Source organism: Lampris incognitus, chromosome 6, assembly GCF_029633865.1.
Source record: "Lampris incognitus isolate fLamInc1 chromosome 6, fLamInc1.hap2, whole genome shotgun sequence".
Taxonomy (NCBI): Eukaryota; Metazoa; Chordata; class Actinopteri; order Lampriformes; family Lampridae; genus Lampris; species Lampris incognitus.
The window spans coordinates 63,865,435-63,888,780 of NC_079216.1; the positions used below are offsets into that span (position 1 = coordinate 63,865,435).

Genomic DNA, 23,346 nt, shown 5'->3' on the forward strand with positions numbered 1-23,346 from the left:
CCAGGCTGGACTGCTGTAACTCCCTCTGCCTTTCTGTTTCTTCGACTACAATTTCCCCGCCTACAATTAGTTCAAAATGCTGCCCCCACCCCGGTTATTAACAGGACCCCCAAAAACGAATTCCCCTCACCCCTATTCTTGCACCCCTTCACCGGCTCCCCGTTCACTTCAGAATCCATTTCAAACTCCTCCTGCTGGCATTTGAATCTCTCCGTGATCTCGCCCCTCCCTGTATGTCCGAGCTTCCCACGCCCTACAACATCGCCAGGTCCCTTAGGTCCTCCCACTGCGGATTGTTTTGGGGGGTTTCTTTTCTTTCTCCCCCCCCTCCCCCCTTTCGTCTAACAAAGGCGGGCGACGGCGCCTTCTCTGGAACAGCCTGCCGGAGGTAGATTCAAACGCTCTCCAAACGGGGTTAGTTAAACGAGTTACGGAGTTCCCCAAACTTGTGTCCGCTCGACAGAAGGGAATTCTGATTAAATTTCTCGACAAGAAAATGATCATCCCCACGAGTAACCAATGCAAGCTCGTATTTATGTTTATCATCACACAGTGGAACATAATTCATCAAGCCTCACAAGGATGAGAGATAAATCAAGTTTGGTGATCATGGAGTGAAAAGGAGAGCCGTCATTGATCAGGGGTCTTCTCAAAAGAGGATATAATTTTAATTCAAAATCATTTTTGATCGCATATATGAGTTGGTGGGGTAGACTTGGAGCGGGGACTATGACATGATCTGCTCATCAGTGCCCCGGTAGTGGTGATGCTGTAGAAAAGGGCTGTAGCCCAAATTGAGGTAATCGCCATATCAGCAAATCCACTTGCAGCTCCCGATCCTTCATTGTGCTTGAAATTTGTAAACGTTCATGAGTAAACATGTTGTGTATTTCTCAGGGTCTGTGAAAACCTAACGAGCTGCACACAGAGCGCGTCGTGTTTTGTGCACCTATCAGCCTTTCAAAGGGGGTAGATTTCTGTACTATTCTTATTTTATTTTACTTTTTTGAAATTATTTTTATGATCCATCACCCATCACCCCCGTAGCCCAAATTTCGAGCGTACGCACGTTGTAAACGAGCGACTTCCGGTGTTGCGGCGTTGTCAACGAACACTGTGGCTCTTGAACGCGCCCCGCTTCAAGCCTTTGCAGTGTTTGGTTCGGAAGCGAGTTTGTGGTGTGGGAGCAACGATTTGGGTTTTCCGGCTGTCGGTGCCGTCATCTGTTCCGGGGGGGATGAGGGTTTATTTACTCGTGGGTAAATAAAGCCTACACATGCGGGGCTCCAAACATATCTACACAACTCACATTGAGCACCGGCCGGGAAAGGGGCTGTTGCCGATGAACCGAGCGTTACCAAGGAAACCCGTCGACTTGACGCGACAGTCGAACAACAACCGCGATGTAGTCAGAAAAACGAGCTCAGAGACGGAGACAAAACCCGCGAAGTAAAGCGATGGACGCGACGGAATCGTAAGTGAACGGGCCGAGACCGAATTAGATTTGCTGTTCTGGCTTTAACGCCAACATAGCAGTCTTCCCGGGTTGACGAGACCTGACTGACGTGCCTCAAATAGGACCTTTAAACCGCCCTTCCGAGGTGCGCTTTAGTTCGGGAATGGGCTTACAATGATACAATATAACAGTTAGACTTACAGCGATACAATATAACAGTTACACTTACAGCGATACAATATAACAGTTAGACTTACAGCGATACAATATAACAGTTAGACTTACACCGATACAATATAACGGTTAGACTTACAGCGATACAATATAACAGTTACACTTACAGCGATACAATATAACAGTTAGGCTTACACCGATACAATATAACAGTTACACTTACAGCGATACAATATAACAGTTAGGCTTACAGCGATACAATATAACAATAAGACTTATACCGATACAATATAACAGTTAGACTTACATCGATACAATATAACAGCTAGACTTACGGCGATACAATATAACAGTTAGACTTACGGCGATACAATATAACAGTTAGACTTACGGCGATACAATATAACAGTTAGACTTACAGCGATACAATATAACAGTTAGGCTTACAGCGATATAATATAACAGTTAAGACTTACAGCGATACAATATAACAGTTAGGCTTACAGCGATACAATATAACAGTTAGGCTTACAGCGATACAATATAACAGTTAGACTTACGGCGATGCAATATAACAGTTAGACTTACAGCGATACAATATAACAGTTAGGCTTACAGCGATATAATATAACAGTTAAGACTTACAGCGATACAATATAACAGTTAGGCTTACAGCGACACAATATAACAGTTAGGCTTACAGCGATACAATATAACAGTTAGGCTTACAGCGATACAATATAACAGTTAGGCTTACAGCGATACAATATAACAGTTAGGCTTACAGCGATACAATATAACAGTTAGACTTACAGCGATACAATATAACAGTTAGGCTTACAGCGATACAATATAACAGTTAGACTTACAGCGATACAATATAACAGTTAGGCTTACAGCGATACAATATAACAGTTAGACTTACAGCGATACAATATAACAGTTAGACTTACAGTGATACAATATAACAGTTAGACTTACAGCGATACAATATAACAGTTAGGCTTACAGTGATATAAGAGTTAGGCTTACACCGATACAATATAACAGTTAGACTTACAGCGATACAATATAACAGTTAGGCTTACAGCGATACAATATAACAGTTAGGCTTACAGCGATATAAGAGTTAGGCGTACACCGATACAATATAACAGTTAGACTTACAGCGATACAATATAACAGTTAGGCTTACAGCGATACAATATAACAGTTAGGCTTACAGTGATATAAGAGTTAGGCTTACACCGATACAATATAACAGTTAGACTTACAGCGATATAATATAACAGTTAGACTTACAGCGATATAACAGTTAGGCTTACAGCGATATAATATAACAGTTAGACTTACAGCGATATAATATAACAGTTAGACTTACAGCGATATAATATAACAGTTAGACTTACACCGATACAATATAACAGTTAGACTTAAAGCGATATAATATAAGAGTTAGACTTACACCGATACAATATAACAGTTAGACTTAAAGCGATATAATATAAGAGTTAGACTTACAGCGATACAATATAACAGTTAGGCTTACAGCGATATAATATAAGAGTTAGACTTACAGCGATATAACATAAGAGTTAGACTTAAAGCGATATAATATAACAGTTAGACTTACACCGATACAATATAACAGTTAGACTTAAAGCGATATAGTATAAGAGTTAGGCTTACAGCAATATAATATAAGAGTTAGACTTACAGCGATATAATATAAGAGTTAGGCTTACAGCGATATAATATAAGAGTTAGGCTTACAGCGATGTAATATAAGAGTTAGACTTACAGCGATATAGTATAAGAGTTAGGCTTACAGCAATATAATATAAGAGTTAGACTTACAGCGATATAATATAAGAGTTAGGCTTACAGCGATATAATATAAGAGTTAGGCTTACAGCGATATAATATAAGAGTTAGGCTTACAGTGATATAATATAAGAGTTAGACTTACAGCGATATAATATAAGAGTTAGGCTTACAGCGATATAATATAAGAGTTAGGCTTACAGTGATATAATATAAGAGTTAGGCTTACAGCGATGTAATATAAGAGTTAGACTTACAGCGATATAATATAAGAGTTAGGCTTACAGCGATATAATATAAAGGCTCAGGGGGTTTCTTTCTACATCTGTAGGTCCAACAGTTCAAACTGAAACAGCCTTCGTGTGTCTGTGTGTTGCGTATAACGTCGTATCTTGTGAATATGAAACCAGGTTAGAACAAATTCTGAAGTTCAAGGGGGTGGTTTTAGTAATTAACGGTGGCTTGGATGATGATGATGATGATGATGATGATGATGATGAGTTGGCCTGTTGTACTCTTGCAGGTCTAGTGAAAGTGTAAGAAGCAACAGCAGAACCACAGATGCGTCCCCTCTCTGTGACAGGCTTGATGCGGGGAGTCCTCCAAAAGCCAAGTTTACAGGCAAGGACTTCATCATGACGCCCCCTGCGGAAAAGCTTAGCCATTTCCAAAGTCGAGCCCAAGACTTGGCAAACAACCAACAGGTTGGTTTTTATCTGTCAAGTAAGGAGGCGGTCACACGCCTATAATGTTATTTTTGCTGCTGCACAGCAGTACTCAAGAACGCTTGCTCGCCTATATCTGCAGACTTCTTGCCCAGATTTCAGGACAAGCATGCACGCATGCACATATAGCTTACACACAAGTATACACAAAAAGGATGAACAATGGAAACGTAATACAAAACCATCAGAGGAGAAGAAAAAATAACCTTCAGAAAAGATCCTTTAGAAAAACGTTACCGAGAATTCAAAAATTCTCTGCAAAAGTGGCAAAGTAAAAAAAAAAAAAGTGGTGGAAAAATTGTGGAAAGATTCCAACAATTTTGATTGCTAAAGTTGCCAAGCCTAACACATGTTGTATTATTAGGGCACTGTAGGCTACCACAGCACTGTGAGAGGTGATTTTGATGGGCTTTTTGTGTACACAGTTCGATGCGTGCATCCAGGACCTGGTACGTTGTGTTGCCCTGACTAAACTGGCGTATGGAAATGAACATCTGAAACTTGCTCAAGCCCATGCCAAGCTGGCCAATGCATATCTCCAGTTTAAAGGTACTTGCAAAAAGATAATGCCGGGAAAATAATGCAGAGCCTTGATATTGACTGTGATACTGAGAGTAAAAAATAAAACACTGTTATTTAAGTCAGAAATACAAAGCACACATCAGAAGTTAAGACATGGATGCATGGTAGTGAAGGCAATACTATTGGGTCAAGTTATGAAAGCTACTAGTGCTAATACGGCTGTTCAGATTTAGAGGTCATATCCTGGAAGTTATAAACTCAAACTCCGTTGTTGTTGTTGTTTTTTTATCCATTGTTCATCCAGGCTTTGGTATGCAGGCCCAGGGGCACACATCCCTGGCCAGGCAGCTGCTGTCCTTATGCTCCTCCATCTCCTCTCGCAGGGAGGACAGACTCCAGTTCCTCACATGTCTCCTCGGCATATACGTCACACAGGGAGGTGCCGCGTTGCTTACAGGCAAATATCCTTCTTCTTTTCTTTTTTTTTTTTTAATTGTGTTTGATTGTTAGTTCACGGAATGAGAATGTAAATGAAGTCGTAACTGAAGTCACGGCATGAACGCAGCTAAGTTGGACGGTTGCCTTAAACGACCATAGAATTGTCCCTTGACTTGTGTCGAACGCTTGAGGAGGCAGAGTCCTCCTATCTGGAGGCCCGGAGAACGCTGGAGGAGCTTCATCAGCAGAGCGGCATCAACCCGGAAGAGAAGATGAAGACCGAGCTGGAAATCAGCATTTCCCTGTCCAGGTCCTCCAGTAAAAATACCTTTTTGCACTAAATTCAGTTCAATCCAATGTATTGTCGTTGAAAACAACGTGCAGGCACGTGTGTAAAATGAAATAAGGGGATATCTTAGTATCTGGGGTATTAACAGGCTTTTTGGGTCAGAATTGGAATTGAAGAGTAAGGGCCTTATTGGTTTGCTTTTTTTTTTAATGTATGCATGCAGTAATTGACTTTGGAAACGTACGACAAGTGCCGCTATAACAGACAGTACTTTGATATTTAGCAGCACTGTGCGGGAATCACATGCTTCGCTATATTTATTTCCCGTGACTCTTGGGAGTATCAAGTTCAGGCTGAAAGACCAAATAACTTTTCCCCCGCTGCCGAGGAAGACCTGACTTTTCCAGTCAGGTCTCGTTTGAAGCGACTCACGCACTGCCGGGTTATTTTACGTTTCCATTTTCCTGACAGAGGAAGTACCTGATTACCTGATTTACTGTGGGAGTCGGGTTACCTGAGCTGTTAGGCGTGAGTCTGGCCACAAGATGGCAATACTTGCAGCTTTTTATATTTATATATATATATTTATATATATAAATAAACTCTACCCCCAGTAATTTGGCTGTGTTGACTCACACATATCCCGTCTTTCCTCGTGCTGCCGTTTCATTGTGATTGTGAAATGGCCTTATAATAGTTAAACAATTCATGTACTCTTTGAATTGACATGAAATATATATATATAAAAATACAGCCCCCCCCCCCACACACACACATACACGCAGTATTGTCCCGTCAACAGAGTAGCGGCTATTATTATACAGTGCACAGCTGCAGATCTGCCGGGTTGGATCCCCGCCTGTCCTGCACCTTCATTTGTTCAGCGGAGGCACATAGTTGATGATTTCTTGCTAATGCCTTGCTTTTTTCTTTCTCTTACCCCCTTTTGTTAGTTCAAAATCCTCTTCTCCCCCCCCCCCCCGTCTCTGTTTCTCTCCTTCACCCTTCCCCCCACTCTTTCTGCATGATTTAATATTCTTCTGCCTCTCGGATGTTGTTGTTCGGCAGCCCTCCCAGTGAAGCCTCTTTTCTTTTTTTCTTTTTAACTTCATAATGGAAGTATTGGAGAATCAGAGAGAGTGTTATTGCCGTGTGCATTACATGCACAAGGGATTTTACTCGGCGTCGGTGTGGTTCAGAATAACGAAAGTGCAGTTTTTCTCCTGTTGTTTATGCTGCATATGTAACATCGTTAACAAAGTGATACGTCGACGCCGTTACGCGGTGTGTTTTGTAACTTACTGTTGATGTTGACAAGAGCGGTTTCCAAGGGCAACGCTGGCTCAGGTACAGATGAGGAGGCAGTAAAGGTGGTGGCAAAGCACGAACGCCGGAGAAACTGACGGCCTGTCTCGGGAATCGTGCTGCCCTGCGTTTTGTGGGCCAGTAGTGCCAAATTAAATAGCTTATTGTTAGGTAAGAAGGATCATTCATAGCCTTGTTCTAGAATTGGAGTATAGGCCAAACTGCTGCGGTCACCTTACGAGTATATTGTGCGGATTTCCACGTGGACAGGTCCTCGCATTGGACCGCCGTAAAATAATAAAGAGCGTGTGCATCGTTTGTTTAAGATTGCAGGAGACGTTAACACCGAGTCCTACTTGTTGTCAGCTGCAGTGGACTCTGAAGTCTTCGTTGCTTTTTGGACATGTGTAATTCTGCCGCAGCACTGGGTTAACCCCGACAGGGCTGCTTCAACAGGAGGCACCCTCCCGCCGTTACACACTGTTGTATTTACAGCTAGACGTGTAGAGGGAAAGACTGCTTGGTGAACATTTGAATGAGAACGTCCAAAGCACTGATTTAAGTCCGACTAGGGACTTAGGTGAGGTGAGATACAGGGGATCTGTAAATATCGCCATCACAGTCAGTTTCTAATCACTAAGAGTTTGTTGACTTGATATGTGTAATTGGAAAAATGTGCAGACTCCGGCTTGTGTGTAAGCTTGCTAAATCTCCTTTGTTTGTGGTGACTAAGAACTTGGCATGCTTGTATAGTGCCGTCAGTCAACACTGTTGTGACTGGGGGGAATGTTCCCACCAAAGCCTGGAACAATAAAATAAGCTCGGCCCAGTTGTAGATCCTGCTCCAAACATTCCACTCAGCTGCAGATGCACACTCAAGGTGTGCGGTTATGACCGGTGAAACGGGATAGAGTCTCCAAGACAGATTTACTGTTGGTTTTACACATTTCCATGTTCTCCAGACTCATACGGGCCCTGTTTCCCCTTGCTTTGCTTGGTGTATAGAACTGGTCGCTTCAGTCAGAGTTGTTTTTGCTCCTCTCTCTCCCTCTCTCTCCCTCTCTCTCTCTCTCTCTCTCTCTCTCTCTCTCTCTCTCTCTCTCTCTCTCTCTCTCTCTCTCTCTCTGTGTTTAACAAGGTTTAGTACAGTTCAGACCTGGCACTTTATTGTCTCTCTGTTTCCACCTCACTTTTTCCAGGAGTGAATTCACTGTGTCACTTTCCCCAAGCCCGGCCCCTAGAGCAGACTTACGTCAACAATGGTCTGGTACCATTTACTAAAGAGAGTTGTGTGGTCCGCTTGGCAACGCATCTATAAATCTCTTAATTATCTGAATTTCCCCGCTTTGTGGAGTCTGAATTGGATTTCAGCTGCATACGGCATCTCCCCTCACCGGCAGGTAGTGTGAAAGGTTGCACAGCGAATGAGAGAATAGAGCGACATTGTGCCCCCTGCTCTGTCCGTGCAAGCAGAAAGGCAGAACACACGGACTGTGAGACCGGAGTTGTGCCGCAACGGTTCCTCGCTGCCGTAAAAGGCTCGGTCTCATGAAATCCCCGCTGCTTCGCCCAGGGCTGGGCCACGCCCTCTAACCATCAAGGCATGTTTTGGTAATGTTGTACCCATGGCAAAAAATTAAGAGAAAGGGATATTGGATGATTTTGCTGTGCTCCCTACCGCTGACATTTTCACCACCGGGTATGAATACTTTCAGTCATGTTTTAATCACAGCTTGGCAGGGATCGCCACTCAATAAGTAAACAAACCGGGGCAGTTTTCTAGATAACTGGACCTGCAACCAATCTGTACAGTGTAAATATAGAGAGACGGGCTTGTAAATAGCCGTTTTGTCTCCGGCTGTGTGACAGTGCTGTAGCGAGTGAGGGTGTCGACGGGCACGGAGTGCCCTCTGAGAGAGGCCACTCCACGAGCAGAGAGCTAAATTGAATTTAAACTCCATTAGATGTTTCAAATCCTGCAGGGACAGGAAGCAGTTAGCGTCGTAGTCTTATGGGTCCAGTCTCCTTGTAGAGGATAACGCAGCCATCCTCTCTCGCTCTCTCTCTCTCTCTTTTTCTGTCCTGCCTACTTTCTATTAGTGGGTCTGAGTGGCTGGGTCATTAATATTTACTCTAGAGATTTCCGGAGCTTCCTCCATATGCATTAACACAACATGTGATGCTGCAAAAATGGCAGGACACCTATACGTATGTAATGTCAAAAATGTAGAGCTTGTTGACACCGCGGAGCGCTAAGTAACTTCTTTGTCAACATGCAGAGTCATGTTTAGACCCTCGTCTTTGTTTAGCTGGGTTCCACTTTGTGAGAGGATGCACCCATAGACGGTTAGCAATGCTTTGTGCAGGCATTCCCTATTATAGTCTGTACTACACAAGGATTCGAAAGCGGAGACAAGCCAAAGCTTTCACTTATCGGCAGGGCCCTGGTTTGGCTAGACACCAGGCAGTAGCTCCAGTGCTCTAAAATGGGCTCCCAGTGACACAGCACAAAACACACAGAGAACCAGGTTGCTAATATTGCTCTAAGTACTAATGTGTTACTGACAACTTAATAATAATAATAATAATAATAAATCAAACTGACATAGCGCTTTTCTAACACTCCGAGTCGCTTTATAATAAATGGCGGCAAAACAAGACAACAGATAAACACAACACAGACAAACAGGGGTGGATGGGGAGGGGGTGCTACAAGAGGGAGAGGCGGCAGCCACACACGACGCCAGCGGTACACTCCCACTTAAACACATACGAAAGGGCAAGAAAAACAAAAAACCGATAACAATAGACGAAGACTCCACACCATCAGCAACAGCCAAGGCAGTGAGGTCATTCAAGATCTTCGGTCATGACTCGAGTAAATGAACCAATGTATTGGAACTTGAATAAGTGCAGAATTTATATTCTTATCCTCTTTTCCTCCTCCTAAAATAACAATAATAACCGCTAAATACTGGGATATGCATTTGATTTCGATGGGAAATTCACTTTTTGCTAAGCCTCCTCCGGGGAGGTCAGATCACAGCTACAAAGCAGTGCCCCCCAGAGCTGGTTAGGCTGTAGTGTATTTTCTAAAGAAACCTCAGCCTGCCTGAATGCGTTCTGACACAGGGGCTCAAACCTAGGTCCTGTGGTTTGCAGGGCAGCCTTTCTAACTGATAATAACACGCTGATGCCTCCTGTTGTGTGGGTAACACTCACCACTATACTTTGTCTGCCTCTTTGTTTCTAACTGGCAGCTTCTTTCTCTGCTCTTTTGTGCCTCGTAGGGTTTTTCACAAACAGGGCAAACTAGAGGAGGCCTTAGGACACTGCGAGAAGTCTTTGCAGTTGCTGGAGAGCCAAGATAACCCAAAGCAAACATGTTCTGTCTACAGGGACATGGCAACCATTGAGCAGGCCCAAGGCCGTTTACAACAAGCCATAGCGCATCTCTCTAAGGCAAGGAACATATGCTCAACGCCTTCATAACCCATACAACACAAACAAACACACATGCAGATATATGGACGCTATTTGAGAGGCTGCCGTGGCCTGTTAGGTAAGTCGCTCATATTTCTGAATCTGTGATATGTGAGCTGTCTTATTTCATGTGTGTTTCTGCTAGGCTCATGCCATTGCAATGAGTCAGAGCCTAGGGGGCCTGGATGGGGCCCACATCTCCCACAGCCTGGCACTGGTCCTCTCTACAGCCGCAGAGTCCCATCACAATGGTCAGTCTATTCACAGACACTGGACTGAGCTATAGGCCCCCCCAGCACTCAAACAGGGGTTAATTAGGATTTGAATTTCCGACTGTCTTCATGTATGTCAAACCCTTTTGGATCACGTTTTTGCGAACAACCTTACAATAGCCTCATTGAAAGATGTGGTAGCTGTACCAAAGTTCAACCACGGCTCATTGTGTGATCCCTCCTTCAGCTACCTTAAAAAGTAAATAAGTTCCATAGTTGCGATGGGAGGCATGTGGCGTATAAAGAGTAATTGAATCATAAGTAATGAAAATCCTAAGGGTTCGTATTGAAGAATTAGTGGACCTTCATTTCGCATTTTGAAATCCTGGAAGTGACTGGATACAGAATCAAAAGGTGGTTGGTTGTTGTGCAAAACAAAGGATAAAAGGATGTATTGTTTGTGTGTCTCTCATACTATTGTAGAGTCTGCAACTCATTACTTTGAGGAGAGCCTACGTGCATTCGAGAACTCCACAGGTCCACAGGATTCAGTCTTCCTTACAGTCCAGGATGACTTCTGTCGCTTCCTTGTGCTAACTGGACAGCCAGAGGTCTCACACTATCCTCTCTCTCTCTCTCTCTCTCTCTCTCTCTCTCTCTCTCTCACTCTCTGTTACATGCATACACACAGTGAAGCATCACCCAACACCAGTCAGACAACCCCGCTACACTAATTTCTGAGTGTTAGGCACATAGTTTCTATCACTGTGTTGTCGACCTCCCAGTTTCAAGACTCTTAAGATTGTCACCTGTCCAACTTCCCTACCTCGGACAGCAAGGGCCTTAGAAATGCCTCTAGAGTTAGTGAATGGTCAAGAGGAATTCTTCTCCCTGCTAAAGGTTGTGGGGTTAGCTCGAGTTGGTTTGTACCATTGCAGAGATGCATGCAGATTCAGAAATCCTCCCTTCCTGTGAAGAAGTCAGCATTTGGTGACCTGAGTGCTGAGGTTGCAGACACCTTGCAGCTGATAGGAGGTGTGGAAATGTCCCAGGGTAGCATCAAGCGGGCCCATAGGACCTTAAAAAAGGTAAGGAACCGAGCAATAGATACTAATCACAGGTAAAAAGAACATGGGAAGGAATAATCTTGCTCAGAAAACATAAACACTATATTTACCAATGGCACTGCACTATTCATCCACACCGACATCCTATTTACCATTGTCTCTGCCAAGCTATTTCAGGAGGAGGGGGGTCTTACTGAAAGGCCATGTGTCAGAGGGTGTGGCGCCTTCATAATGATATACTCTAGTGAGAGGGTGAGAAGCCTAGTCAAATATATATATATAAACACAAAGAGTCCCAGCAATATTGAGATGAGCTATTTTCACCATCGTCCCTTAAGTCCCAGTGCCATCAAAGTAGCATGCTAAACTTGGAAGAGTGCAGTGTGCAAAGCCACCCTCCCCTGGTGTAAAATATCACACATAATGACATTGTGCTTTCTCAGTTTGGATGGAGACAGACAGATGGGTAGCACAAGTACGGAGGAAGACTTCTGCTAACTGCTGTCAGTGAAAGGGATTCTGACCCCGATTAAATTTGGGATGTCATAATGTCATCTTCGCAAAAGAGACATTCTAAGTTCTGCCAGGGCATACGCATGATGCACATGGACTTTGTTGAATAGGTTCAATTGATATTCCGCCTCGGTTCCACATTACTATGCTTAGCATCTTAAGGCTTCATTTGGCACTGATGCAAAAAAAAAAAGAAGGTTGCCCTCATGGTATATATATTACATAACCGGCGAGTCACCTACTCCTCTTGACATAATCTGTTCGGTTGTCCTGGGAGCCCAGTTCCCCCGGCCACCAAACACTCGAAAACAGCCCAGTTACGGGGGGACTTCTGCACACTAAAAATGACATGCATGTAAGCCGAGGAGCCCGGTTGCTATGTTGTTTTGTTGTTGTATCTAAGCGCAGAGGGAGTTTTCAGCGTCGGAGGGGTGCATCCCACCTCCCTCTCCTTCAGCTGCGTCGGCGTGCTAACTCTTCTGAAGAACCCCTGACACAAAACAGACTCACAAAGGCTCGTGCACTTTTAGCTCCAATCATGACTATGACAGAAATCTGGATGAAAGATGTTCCACGGAACGTTGGAGGCGAGCCAGGGGGGGGGGGGTTTGTCAAAGACAGAAAAAACAAATGACGGTGCCTGGCAACAGATTTGCTCTCGTCTGTAGGTTTTTGTTTTGAGATGGGGGTCTCTGAAAGGAGCCTAAGCTCGTACATACATGACACGCACAGTCCCAACGAGAAGGGAGAACAATGGCTCCCACACGCTTGACAGTTTCCTCCTTTTCCTCTCGTGCCGGCGAAAAAGGGGGCTTCCATTACATCAACCTTCGCAGCAGTGAAAACACACTTGAGGCCAAATGGACGCGTTCCAGTTCTAGTTTGCCGGACTTCGCCTGGCCGCAAGGGAAACGTTGGGCTCCCTCTTCCCCCCGCTTTAAACTAAACCCTGTCGACGTCCTGTAATTCCCGGCGATGGGGGAAAACAATCGGCAGTCTTTTACATCACTCGGTGTATGCGAGCGTTTCCGCTGAGTTTTCCCCTTTTGCAGCCTTGCCAACAGGTGCCGAGGTCGTTTAGGAGTAGCGGCACGCTCTCCTGTATTGTTTAGAGCAAACTAGCCGTGGCGTGGGAAGTCACAATGGTCGTCTTTTTAACACACTAGGTAAACAAACCCGGATTCCTGGGCTGTTCGTTTGCAGGCCCCGAAATACATCCGAACGAGTCCATCGTTAAACCTGCTCTCCAAGAGGTCAGCACACAGGTGTTATCTGATACAGCAGTTATTTTGGGATGTTCAGAGTTCTCATGTGGCTAGGAAGTGTTTTCATACCCCCCCCCCTCTCCTCTGTAATATGGGGTTTTTATCTCTCCTTCTATAACGAACCCTCTGTTGCCGATTACGTTTTAGTGTCTGGAGATCCAGAATGTTATTCACGGTCCTCAGCACAAGAAGACGAGAGCTACGCAGAAAACTGTGGAGATGCTGGCCCGGTAACTCTGAAGTGAACGTGCAGACATTTTCTGTTCTATCAGTTTGACATTTAACTTTACCGCACCACTGAAGCGATACCTGTTGTGCCTTCATTTATTTCACCCAACAGCAAAATCTTTCACCCAATACTAAAGCTGTAGTCACACAAGTAGATATGTAGAAAAAGAGGCGGCCATGTGTTCACAGTACAGCGAGCCGTGTTTTCGGTGATGTCACGAGGTGTGTTTTTCCAGGACACCAGAGGTTGCTGAGAGACGGCAGAAGCAAGGCAGCAGGAACACAAAGCCCCCTTTGTGTGCAGTTCCGCGACCATGTGACAAAGAAGGCGGCAAGCATCGGCCCTGAATCTTAAAATGCCATCAGGATACATTTGGGTTTCTTTCTTCATTCCATTTTCTCCCCAATTGTATTTGGCCAATTACCCCCCCACTCCCCCGAGCCGCCCTGCTCACCGCTCCACCCCCCCTCTGCCGATCCGGGGAGGGCTGCAGACCACCACGTGCCTCCTCCCATACACGTGGCGTCGCCAGCCGCTTCTTTTCCCATGACAGCGAGGAGTTTCGCCAGGGGGACGTAGCACCCGGGAGGGTCACGCTATCCCCCCCCCCCAGTTCCCCCTGAACAGGCGCGCCAACCGACCAGAGGAGGCGCTAGTGCAGCGACCAGGACACACACCCACATCCGGCTCCCCACCCGCAGACACGGCTAATTGTGTCTGTAGGGACGCCCGGCCAAGCCGGAGGTAACACGGGGATTCGAACCGGGGATCCCTGTGTTGGTAGGCAGCAGAATAGACCGCCACGCCACCCGGACGCCCCTCCTGGTTGGATTTCGTATAGCCAAAGTAGACACCTACAGAGTGGTTAGCTGCTGTAAGAGGGACGGTTTTAAATTTGACCCAATAAAATCTCTTCACAGTTTGGTTTTGTTGTTTTTTTTGGATTTAGTGTTTGTGTTCATCTGCTGGTTCAGCTGCACAGGCAGGCATCACACCTACGGCTCTCCAGTCACATCCATGAACGGCAGCTGATCCGGTATCGTGTTTTGTGCACTTTGTGAAATGAGTAAGCTATGAAGAAAGAGTCAAAGTCAGAAAACATTCAAACAGTAGTTGTTGTTTTTTTGGGTTTTTTTTTTTTATTGTTGTAAGGTATGAAGAAAAGTCCAAAACCAGAAACGGCCGGACATCTTTGAACCTGAAAGAAACGCCGGTTTCTTTGGCAGAAATTTTAACTGATGACGATTTGGCCGCCAGAAAGAAACACTCAAGATGCTGTAAATACCGTACCAAGCTGTAACAATTTCTCTGCACTACGAGTTAATGCTATGAAATGGCACAATAGCTAAACTTGTATATATAGAGAGAGAAAGATCAAATAGGCTTGCCATACTAAGCCAGAATCAATCAACAATTTCACCGATTTGACAACAGCAGTCCGTAAATCATTTTACATAAATTGCAGCTTGCTGAATACATTTTTTTTTGTTGCATCCCTTTTTGATTGCTGGGTAATTTCATAGATCTCTGAAGCGTATATATAACTAGTCAATTTGACAACACGGAGTTAACATACTTAATTGTGTTTTTGCGCTCGTCGCGTCTTAAAACATGACAGTTCCAATACATCATACCATGAGGACAGCGCTAAGTGCTTAGCAAGTGAGAGATCTAAAACCCTTTCGATACGGCTCACTAAACACAGCGGGATATATAACTATGCTGCACCGCTTCGGCTTCTACAACTAGTACACAACACATTCTCAGTGCCACTAAGCAGATGATCCAAAAATAGACCGGGTAGTGAACCCATTCTCGTCTCGGGGCAAAGGTAAGTCCTGCAGGTCAGCGCTCGAGGCCAAAGACGTTCAAGTAAGCTTAACCGTGATGCAGTGAGAAACGATGAGACTCGTTTTCGTCCTCACACTAAAACAAGACGCCTCATAACTCATCAGTTTTATTCCCGCTCTCCTTCACAGTGATCAGTCTACATGCCATTCTACCACTCGCTCTTCAAATTGGCGGCGATTTTTGCTTTGGAAGTCGGGTTGGAAGATTAAATCATGCTCTCTAAAAGAAGTAAAGGACCAGAAAGACACAGGATGGGAGTTTTTATCCTTGCAGGTTTTTCAAATGGCCTTGTCCGGTTGTATAAAATGCAATTAGGATCACTTTAAGATTAACAATAAAATTATTTGATCAAACAAAATTAGCTAATGGCAAATTAGTGGAGAGCAATGATAATCATCCGGTTATCCCAAATCGCATCAACTTGCATATTCCTCGATACACATTCAGTTCCCTCTCTAAGTACTCCCACGCACACTCCATTTCAGTGCTCGATAGTTGAAAGATTCCCTCAAAAGCAAAATCTAAGCTTTTTCCATTTCTACTGGAAGCGCATATTACGTTCTTGCCTACAACTGTGTTCTGTAACTATCAATAATTATGATTAAGTATAAATCACAGTGTATCTGGAGTGATACATGTAATATAGTATTTGGTAGCAGTGTCTCAAAAAAAAAATTTTTTTTCAAAAAAAAAAGAAATCTTAAAAGTTGTGTAGCACAGGTTAGTACAAAAATATATGGGGAGTATATTATGGAAAACCCTCGTAAAGAGGAACTATGACTGTAAAAAGAGTCAGCTAATGCCTGTAAATTAAGCCTTTCAAATATAGTTGCAAAAAGCTGCTAAAACAAGAAGGCTTTCCTGTTGTAGTTCAAGCTAGTCTATAAAAACTCGAAGACATGGTCAACCTCAACATTGTGTTTTGTTCGTCTGTGTATTAACGCCGCAATGAATAGAATTTATGTAACATGACAATGTGTTCTCTTGCAGTTTAATAGCCCATTTTACTGTAAATGTCCTATAATTTATTACAGTGTTTCACTGCAGCAATCAGAGCACTGTTAAGTAGTAAGTGACTGATGATAACATGGACGTGGGATTCAACAAGACAAGTATAAGCCTATAATCTGAAATTAATTTTGATCAGCCAATTTGTTAGTCATCATTAGGGTTTTCAAGGTAGACTGTTGCAACTCTTTTCTCATGAGAGATTTCCAGTGGAGCAGCCACAATTTGTGACTGCAGAACTTGATCTGAGCTAGGTTGAGCTTGGCTGTTATTTACACCCATCTGGAAGGTGAAGGACTTCTCCGATGGACCCAGCCTGATGTACTTCTCAGCGATGTCAGTCATACTCTCTTCTTTGGTGGTGAAGCCTTCCGGTACTTCGCTGTTTGCATCTTCTGGTTCTCTGGAGACTTTCAGGCTGTATCCACCTTCCGCTGCACCCTGGAGAGCTTTCTCTAGCTCTGGGTTATAAGACCGAAGAGCTGCCATGACATCCTCTTCAGACAGCTCATCTCCCTCTGCCTCTAGCAACCCTGAATCTTCCAGAGTCTGAGAGACATTCAGCTCTGCCACAATGGTCATTGTTCCACTGCCGTTGGACTGCTGCACTTTTTTGACATCTACAGCCAAATTCTCTGGACTTTCACTACCGACCCTGCTGATAAAAGCCAGTTCCTCCTTCAACTGATCTGACACCGAGCCTTGAATCTTCTCTAGAGCTCCCTTTAATTGCTCTTTGGGATCCAAAGTGTCCTCTTTCAGGAACTCGAGGACTGACTCTTGCACAGTTGGGGAGACATGCACCTCCTCTTCAATGATACATTCTGGGAAACTATCTTTGACTAAAGATGGCTCATCACTTGACATGAAAGTGAATTCATCTCTTTCTTCGGTAATCAGTCGGTTAGATGGAAGCCCTTCATCAGTATAATACTTCTCATCTGATAGGTCATCAACAATGCCGTAATGACCATATGAGGTTATACCACCTCCCTCTTCAGATTCTGAGAGATTATCATCCGGTGTGGAGACAAAATACTCTTGAGACTCTTGGTCATGGGAGAAGTATGGAGGTTCGCCCTCTTTAGAGACCTGTTGGAATTGTACAGATCCACCCTTGTCGTTGCCTTTGTCTGCTCCAAAGGTTTTCAAGGCATCATCATCATTACTCCTCTGGTCTTTAGACTCATGGGGGATATTCTCCAACTCTTCAATCTGGAAATATGTGGAGGATGGCTGAAAGAAACTGGACATAGACTTTTGGTCAACCTCATACTCTTCATCACTGTGAGCCTCCACAGGTTCTTCAATTATTTCCACGTGTACCGATTTATTTGCCAGGTCTTCTGTCCCCTGCAGGCCACTTAGAAGATTTTGGATCATACTTCCTGTTGGCGTACCCTTAATATCCTCAAGGGAAACCTTCTTCACCCCTCTGCTGAGAAGGTCATCAAAGGCAGAGTCCTCAGAAATATCCAGCTCCTCTTCCACCTTCGACTCCAACACGATCTGTGTCTTTGTGCTGCCATCCTCCTGCTCAGTTTTCTCCACATGGTAGGTGATCTTTGATTCTCCCGAAGGGATCGCTCTAACATCCAAACCTGCAGGCTTCATCACTTTGTCGATGATATTCTCCACAGACACAGAGTCCAATACCTTTTTCTCAGGTGGAACTTTCTTCGGTTCTGTTTCACTTTTACATTTGACGTCCTTCTCTTGTACACTCCTTTTATCTTCTTTTTCCTCTATCACCTTATTTTTACGGTCCTCGTCCGCATTATTGCTGAGGCTCATCATTGTTGGTGATACCACTTTAACTGATTTGGCATCAGCTGTGGGTGATATAATGGGGCTTAATTTGACAACCGGCTGTGAGGCCCTTTCTGCTTTCTCACTTTTCACTTTCTTTTCTTCTCTGACTTTTTGCTGTGCACCTTTCGTCGTTGGACTATCCTGGTCTTCTTTCTCAGCAACGGACTTTTCAGCGGTGGTTGTAGTGCTGGCTGCAGCCCGGGCTTTACTAAATGAGACCATGTCCCTCCTGGATGCAGGACTTTGATGCTGACTTCTACCTGTCACTGTTATAGGGATGATCCTAGAGGGACTAATTGATCCAGAGTGTGGTACAGGGGATCTCCTCAGATTAGAAGTTTGCGCCATGTACCTGACATCCAGATGCTGTCTGGTTGAGGCAGAAGCTCTTGGAGTGTATGGTTGAGAAGGCATCTTAATATCTAATCAAAGAATGAATCACAGATGTCAAAATGCCTTAACATATCCTGCTGAAATAAAGCTCTTCATAATTAATATTAACAATTCACAATTTACGTGGTAAGGATTACTTAATTTTTGTGGTTAACCAAAGAGCAACATATTCTTGTATAACACCTGTGTGATCAATATCTAACAACAATAAGTACTGTCAAATACCTATTATTCTTTCTCTCTGATGTTGACCGACCCTCCTGTGTGCCTCCTGCAGATCAATTCGCTCGCCTTCCAAGAGGGCCCTGAACAAGCAGGAAAAAAAGACGAAAGAATTACTTTATTGTAGGTTGTTAGGAAATCTCCCCGTTTCATATTTTCCTGTCTGCAAGTGAAACTAGCAAAACCGAGATACCTCGCAAGATGATGCAGATCATTCAGCTCTGCCGTCTCAAACCTCAAACATAAACGCGACAGGCTTACATTACAATATCAAGATAAGGAGGCAGCCAAACAAGGTCATGGTCAGCAGAAAAACATGGTGGCAAATCAAATGACCCGATAACATTCAGGTAAACTAGCTCACCTTTCCTTGGCCATGGTTTAGTATAGAAAGCAGCATTAACAAGAGAAAGTCCTTCAACGAGGAGTAACCTCGTCAGGGTGTGCTGCAGCTACAATGCGCTGCTGCACTTCCCTTTGAATCCCAATGTACCCGCAGTCTGGCGACACGGACATAAAAACACAAGCTACCGCTACGTCTGTGAGAAAACATCCCGCTCATTCCAAATATTCATAATAGACGCTAGTACCGTCCCTGAGGACCACGCCATATAGAGACAAGCCGAAGTAGATATCTGCCTGCAAAAATACTTAACGGACCAGCAATGCATGAACAAGGATAAAGAGGGACCAAAAACCTTCATGAAAAGAAAAGATTCACTTTCAAGCTTTTCAATAGACACCTAAGACGCACGCCGAATCGATCAACATGCAGATAAACAAAAATGGTGTCTTCCTTATCCCGTAACATGCTGAAAATAACCGTGTACATGCATCCGAGGGGTCTAGCTGGAAAAGAACGGATGGTGTTGTGATCACCGGGCGGTGATCATGACAGCACTAGAACGTGTCACCAAGACTCCGTTTCAGCTGGCGTGCTTTGTAACATGTGAAATTCCCAACGGACTTCCTGTGCCAGTTTCACTTGCCTCGCAACAAGCAGTGGTTTGAGATGCCTGCTGAATGTTTGTGGGTGTATCTAAAAACCCATTAAAAAAGCCCGTAACGAGCTAGTACGGGCGGACCTGCTCTCTGAAGGCAGAGCGTTCGGCCTGAGACACTTTATTACTTCGGCCTACATGGAAGTGAGCTCTTACCGTACATATGTCTTCGATGCTATCCACTAACAGAGCAATGAGCCACTAAAGGGACTCTGAGGGCCCCGCCTTTGATAAAGATGTCTTTTAAAAGCAATAGCCTATGGAGACGCCATTGAAGTTGAGATGTATTAGAAATATACCCATTCAATTTAGGCATATTTACTTTAAAGCCTCCGATTGAGATTATGATTGCATTTCTGAGCGAATTAATTATCTTAACCGTTACAACCACACGGAGAATTGTGACGAGGTATGGGCTCAGTACTGTTTCATTAATACGTCCAAATGGATTTCCCCAATAAACCTGACAATGCCCGTGTCCATCACTCCCCTTTATACCGCAGGAACACTTAGAGAGGATCAAACCCCATGACCCGGGGCAATACCGCATTAAATTCTAAGGACTCTCGTGGGATGAAGAACCTCCTTTTAAATGCCCGGCAATAAAGTGTGATTTTTTAAATACCTGCAAGTACTCCCCACTGTGCTCTTCTTCACAGTAATGTGAGTCTGTTTTTCTTTTTTCAGAGCAGACCATCTATGAGAAGAGATGGGCTTACCTGTAATATGCCACCTCCATGCCAAGATCCATCTTGACCCGGAGCAGCTGCTGACGCTCTTGCAGCTTTTCTGCAATACCGTCGGCCAGCATGTTCCTCTCATGGTCCAGCTGATCAATTATGGTCTGGGGAAAAAAAACCACAATTGAAACCAAGATAATCATCATCATCATTACATTTATATAGCGCTTTTCTAGACAACCCAAACCGCTTAAGATATCTGAAGATATCTGATTGTGGCCTTACACGTGGTGAATTTCAGCTTCCCTAGCCTACAAAGGGTTTAACTTGGCAGGATTGTATTGTCCATCGTACACACTGAACTGTTTTTAAACACCCACGCCTGATTCTCTTCAACCTTTCATTTAAAAGGAGGATGTTGGATCCTCTAAACACTTCCTGTCTGAATGTACAGCAGTCAGATCCCGTTAAGGATGGTCCCCTGAAAGGACGGCTGGATCCTAGAGGAGATATCAGGTTCATTTACTCAAGCGATTGTAAGAAATATTCAGCCACTGCGTCTCTGACAACACTAACGTGGCTATTTCTATGCAAGCGTGCAGTCCTCCACTTGTTGACTTGTTTGGGGCTTTGTCCTAATGGAGTAATAAGGATTTGTCAGCCAGACGGCTAATTGGTTTATGTGGCTGGTGCAGCCAGCAGTCATGCTGGGTTAGAGAGGTGAAGCGAAATCCTCCTAAGACTCAGACGAGATACTGCCTGCAATAGACGTGCAGCAGTTATGAGAGGCCATATCTACTGGTCACAAAGAGTCAGTGAGTTTGAAAATGTGTCCGACCAACAGGCCTTTTGAGTTCAAAAGCAGTGCTTCCACCGGCCTCTCATCCTTCAAAGCCGGTGCCAGATTAAGGACCCAGCACCGACAGTATTCTGAGGCATCTGAGTCGATGTTACAGATTAATTTGTTAGGTGCTGGCGGTTTCTGGCGGTTTCACATTTAAAAAATTGCACAAATTAGCCGAGCGCGAGAGCACAGGGGTGTGGCTTTTAACCGAGCAGCGTTCCGTCCTTCGCATGCATGCAGCATGTCAGGCTGCAGCATCATCTCATCTCATGCATGTGATGAGATGAGATGATGATGCTGCAGCATCCCTGTGCTCGCTGCGTTTCACTGTGACAGTGGGTGTGGCACGGCCAAGAGGGAGCATCCCAAGGCCTTCTGGGACACGGGGGGGGGGTCGTTCTGCAAGATTTGGTCGTTTCAAAGTTTCACTCCCATCTCGGACGGTCAAAACGTGCAACAAACTATAGTGGCAAACACTGCCGTCCCCCTCACACTACACTAGCAGCGACACAAGTCTCCCGGCGCCGTCGGGGGCGTCGCCCTCCTCACCTGGTACTCGTCGAAATCCGTACGGACTCGGTCTTGCATCTGCACTAGCTGACCCTCGAGGTGCACCTGCATGTGACTCTGCTTCTCCAGCTCGGCCCGCAACCCGTCGAACTCGCCGGCGTGCAGCGCCTTCTGCCTCTGCAGCTCCTCCAGCTGCGCTTGGTCGGCTCGGACGGACCGCTCCATGTCGTCCACCTTCCGCTGGTACGCGTCGAAGGTGTCCTGCCAGCCCTCGGACAAAGCGCGCGCGTACTCCTGAATCTCCTCCAGGGTGGCGGGCGGCGGGCCGCGGTACGTTTGCGCGACGGCGGGCACCAGCCTGGCGTCGACCTGACTCCGGAGCTGGGCGACCTCCCTCCGGTGGGCCTCCTCCAGGCTCCGGCACTCGCCCTCCAGCTGCAGCAGCCTCTGCTCGAGCGCGCAGTTCGTCTCGCAGGCCGCGCGGAACTCCTGCTCGCAGCCGTGCAGCTCGCCGCCCAGGTCCGTCCAGAGCCGAGCCTCCTCGCGGCGCAGGCGCTGGACCGCGTGCAGCTCGCGCTGCAGCTGCACGCTCTGCATCTCCGCACGGGACTTCTCGAGCGACAGTTGCCCCACCGTTCTCCTCAGCTCCCCCAGGTCAGCCCTGTACCGGCCTTGCCGCTCCGAGGTCGGCGCCTGTCGGAGTTGGCGGATCTGGGCGACGAGGCATCCGTTTTCGTGCTCCAGCTGCTTGGTCCTGGACAAGTAGTGGCCCAGTCTGCTGTTGAGCTCCTGCAGCTGATGCTGGTCGCTCTCGAAACTTCTCCTGAACTGCAGCATGCTTGTCAACTAGTGGTAAAAAAAACAACCCAAAAAACCGTATGAAGGGAAGTAAAGGTGGGTTTTATTCTCCAGACTTGGCGGACGGGTTGGTTAGGGAGGGTCGCCCCGGTGCCATTTATCCTGGGAGCACGCCTGCAAGGCTGCACGGTGATGTCATGCGCGTTTATGACCGCCTCCGACAAGTGCACGAGGTGGGCGGGTCCTGCTCATCTTCTGGCAAGGTTCTTTTCCTGGCAGATGTTGCCGGGGGAGGGGGGGGCGGGGCAGGGGGGCGACGGTCATTTCCAGGGAAATAGCGCCGCCGACTGGAGGGAATCGGGGCGCCTGTCGGTGTCGCGTCAAAATCTGCGACCGTCGAAAAAAAAACGCCGGCATCCACGTGACGTCACCGGATCGCGTTTCCGGAGAGGGGCGAGCCCCCCCCCCCGCCGCCGCCGCCGCGTCGTTAGCTGACCTCAGCCCAACACGCGCGCCCTGAACTTTAAGACAACCGACCCAATATTAATGAAACTAGACCAGGAGGTGGGGAGGAGCCGGATGAGGGCGGCGAGAGTACGTCTCTATCCAAGGCGGGCTCCCGTGTGGATTTCGGTGAGTTTCGACAGAGGCAAGCGCCGTTCTGGCGAGCAGCGGAAGAGGGCGCTGTGGCCACAGCGCCGTGTTGCGTCCGCAGAGCGGCCCCA

At 45.7% G+C, this 23,346-nt stretch overlaps 2 protein-coding genes across 4 annotated transcripts; one reads left to right on the forward strand and one right to left on the reverse strand.

Annotated features, from left to right (window-relative positions):
* Nucleotides 1-1,160: 1,160 nt before the first annotated feature.
* Nucleotides 1,161-20,611, forward strand: ttc23 (tetratricopeptide repeat domain 23). Of its 3 annotated transcripts, none has more exons than XM_056281231.1 (11): nucleotides 1,161-1,474; nucleotides 3,978-4,158; nucleotides 4,605-4,728; nucleotides 5,006-5,162; nucleotides 5,324-5,449; nucleotides 10,024-10,195; nucleotides 10,362-10,467; nucleotides 10,912-11,039; nucleotides 11,367-11,516; nucleotides 13,421-13,503; nucleotides 13,738-14,416. In XM_056281231.1, exons 1-11 carry the CDS (start codon nucleotides 1,458-1,460, stop codon nucleotides 13,847-13,849), a joined length of 1,356 nt encoding a protein of 451 aa, XP_056137206.1. In that variant the 5' UTR covers nucleotides 1,161-1,457; the 3' UTR covers nucleotides 13,850-14,416. The 3 variants fall into 3 exon arrangements, with proteins under 3 accessions (XP_056137206.1, XP_056137208.1, XP_056137209.1); XM_056281234.1 differs by having other exon boundaries at nucleotides 1,434-1,474; nucleotides 3,978-4,075; XM_056281233.1 differs by lacking the exons at nucleotides 13,421-13,503; nucleotides 13,738-14,416 and adding an exon at nucleotides 20,477-20,611.
* On the reverse strand, nucleotides 14,622-22,941 carry synm (synemin, intermediate filament protein). The gene is made up of 4 exons (XM_056281230.1): nucleotides 21,863-22,941; nucleotides 20,509-20,633; nucleotides 18,792-18,871; nucleotides 14,622-18,595 (listed from the first exon to the last, which is right to left on the reverse strand). Exons 1-4 carry the CDS (start codon nucleotides 22,658-22,660, stop codon nucleotides 16,509-16,511), a joined length of 3,090 nt encoding a protein of 1,029 aa, XP_056137205.1. The 5' UTR covers nucleotides 22,661-22,941; the 3' UTR covers nucleotides 14,622-16,508.
* Nucleotides 22,942-23,346: the final 405 nt, after the last annotated feature.

What these genes read in the sequence shown, in the direction of transcription:
- synm (XM_056281230.1), bottom strand. Translation starts at nt 22,660, where the DNA reads ATGCTGCAGTTCAGGAGAAGTTTCGAGAGCGACCAGCATCAGCTGCAG. An exon ending in CGGATTTCGACGAGTACCAG is followed by an intron (nt 20,634 to 21,862) that starts GTGAGGAGGGCG and finishes TTTTTTCCCCAG; the next exon opens with ACCATAATTGATCAGCTGGA. An exon ending in TCAGAGAGAAAGAATAATAG is followed by an intron (nt 18,596 to 18,791) that starts GTATTTGACAGT and finishes TTCTTTGATTAG; the next exon opens with ATATTAAGATGCCTTCTCAA.
- ttc23 (XM_056281231.1), top strand. An exon ending in TGCTAACTGGACAGCCAGAG is followed by an intron (nt 11,040 to 11,366) that starts GTCTCACACTAT and finishes GTACCATTGCAG; the next exon opens with AGATGCATGCAGATTCAGAA. An exon ending in ACTGTGGAGATGCTGGCCCG is followed by an intron (nt 13,504 to 13,737) that starts GTAACTCTGAAG and finishes GTGTTTTTCCAG; the next exon opens with GACACCAGAGGTTGCTGAGA.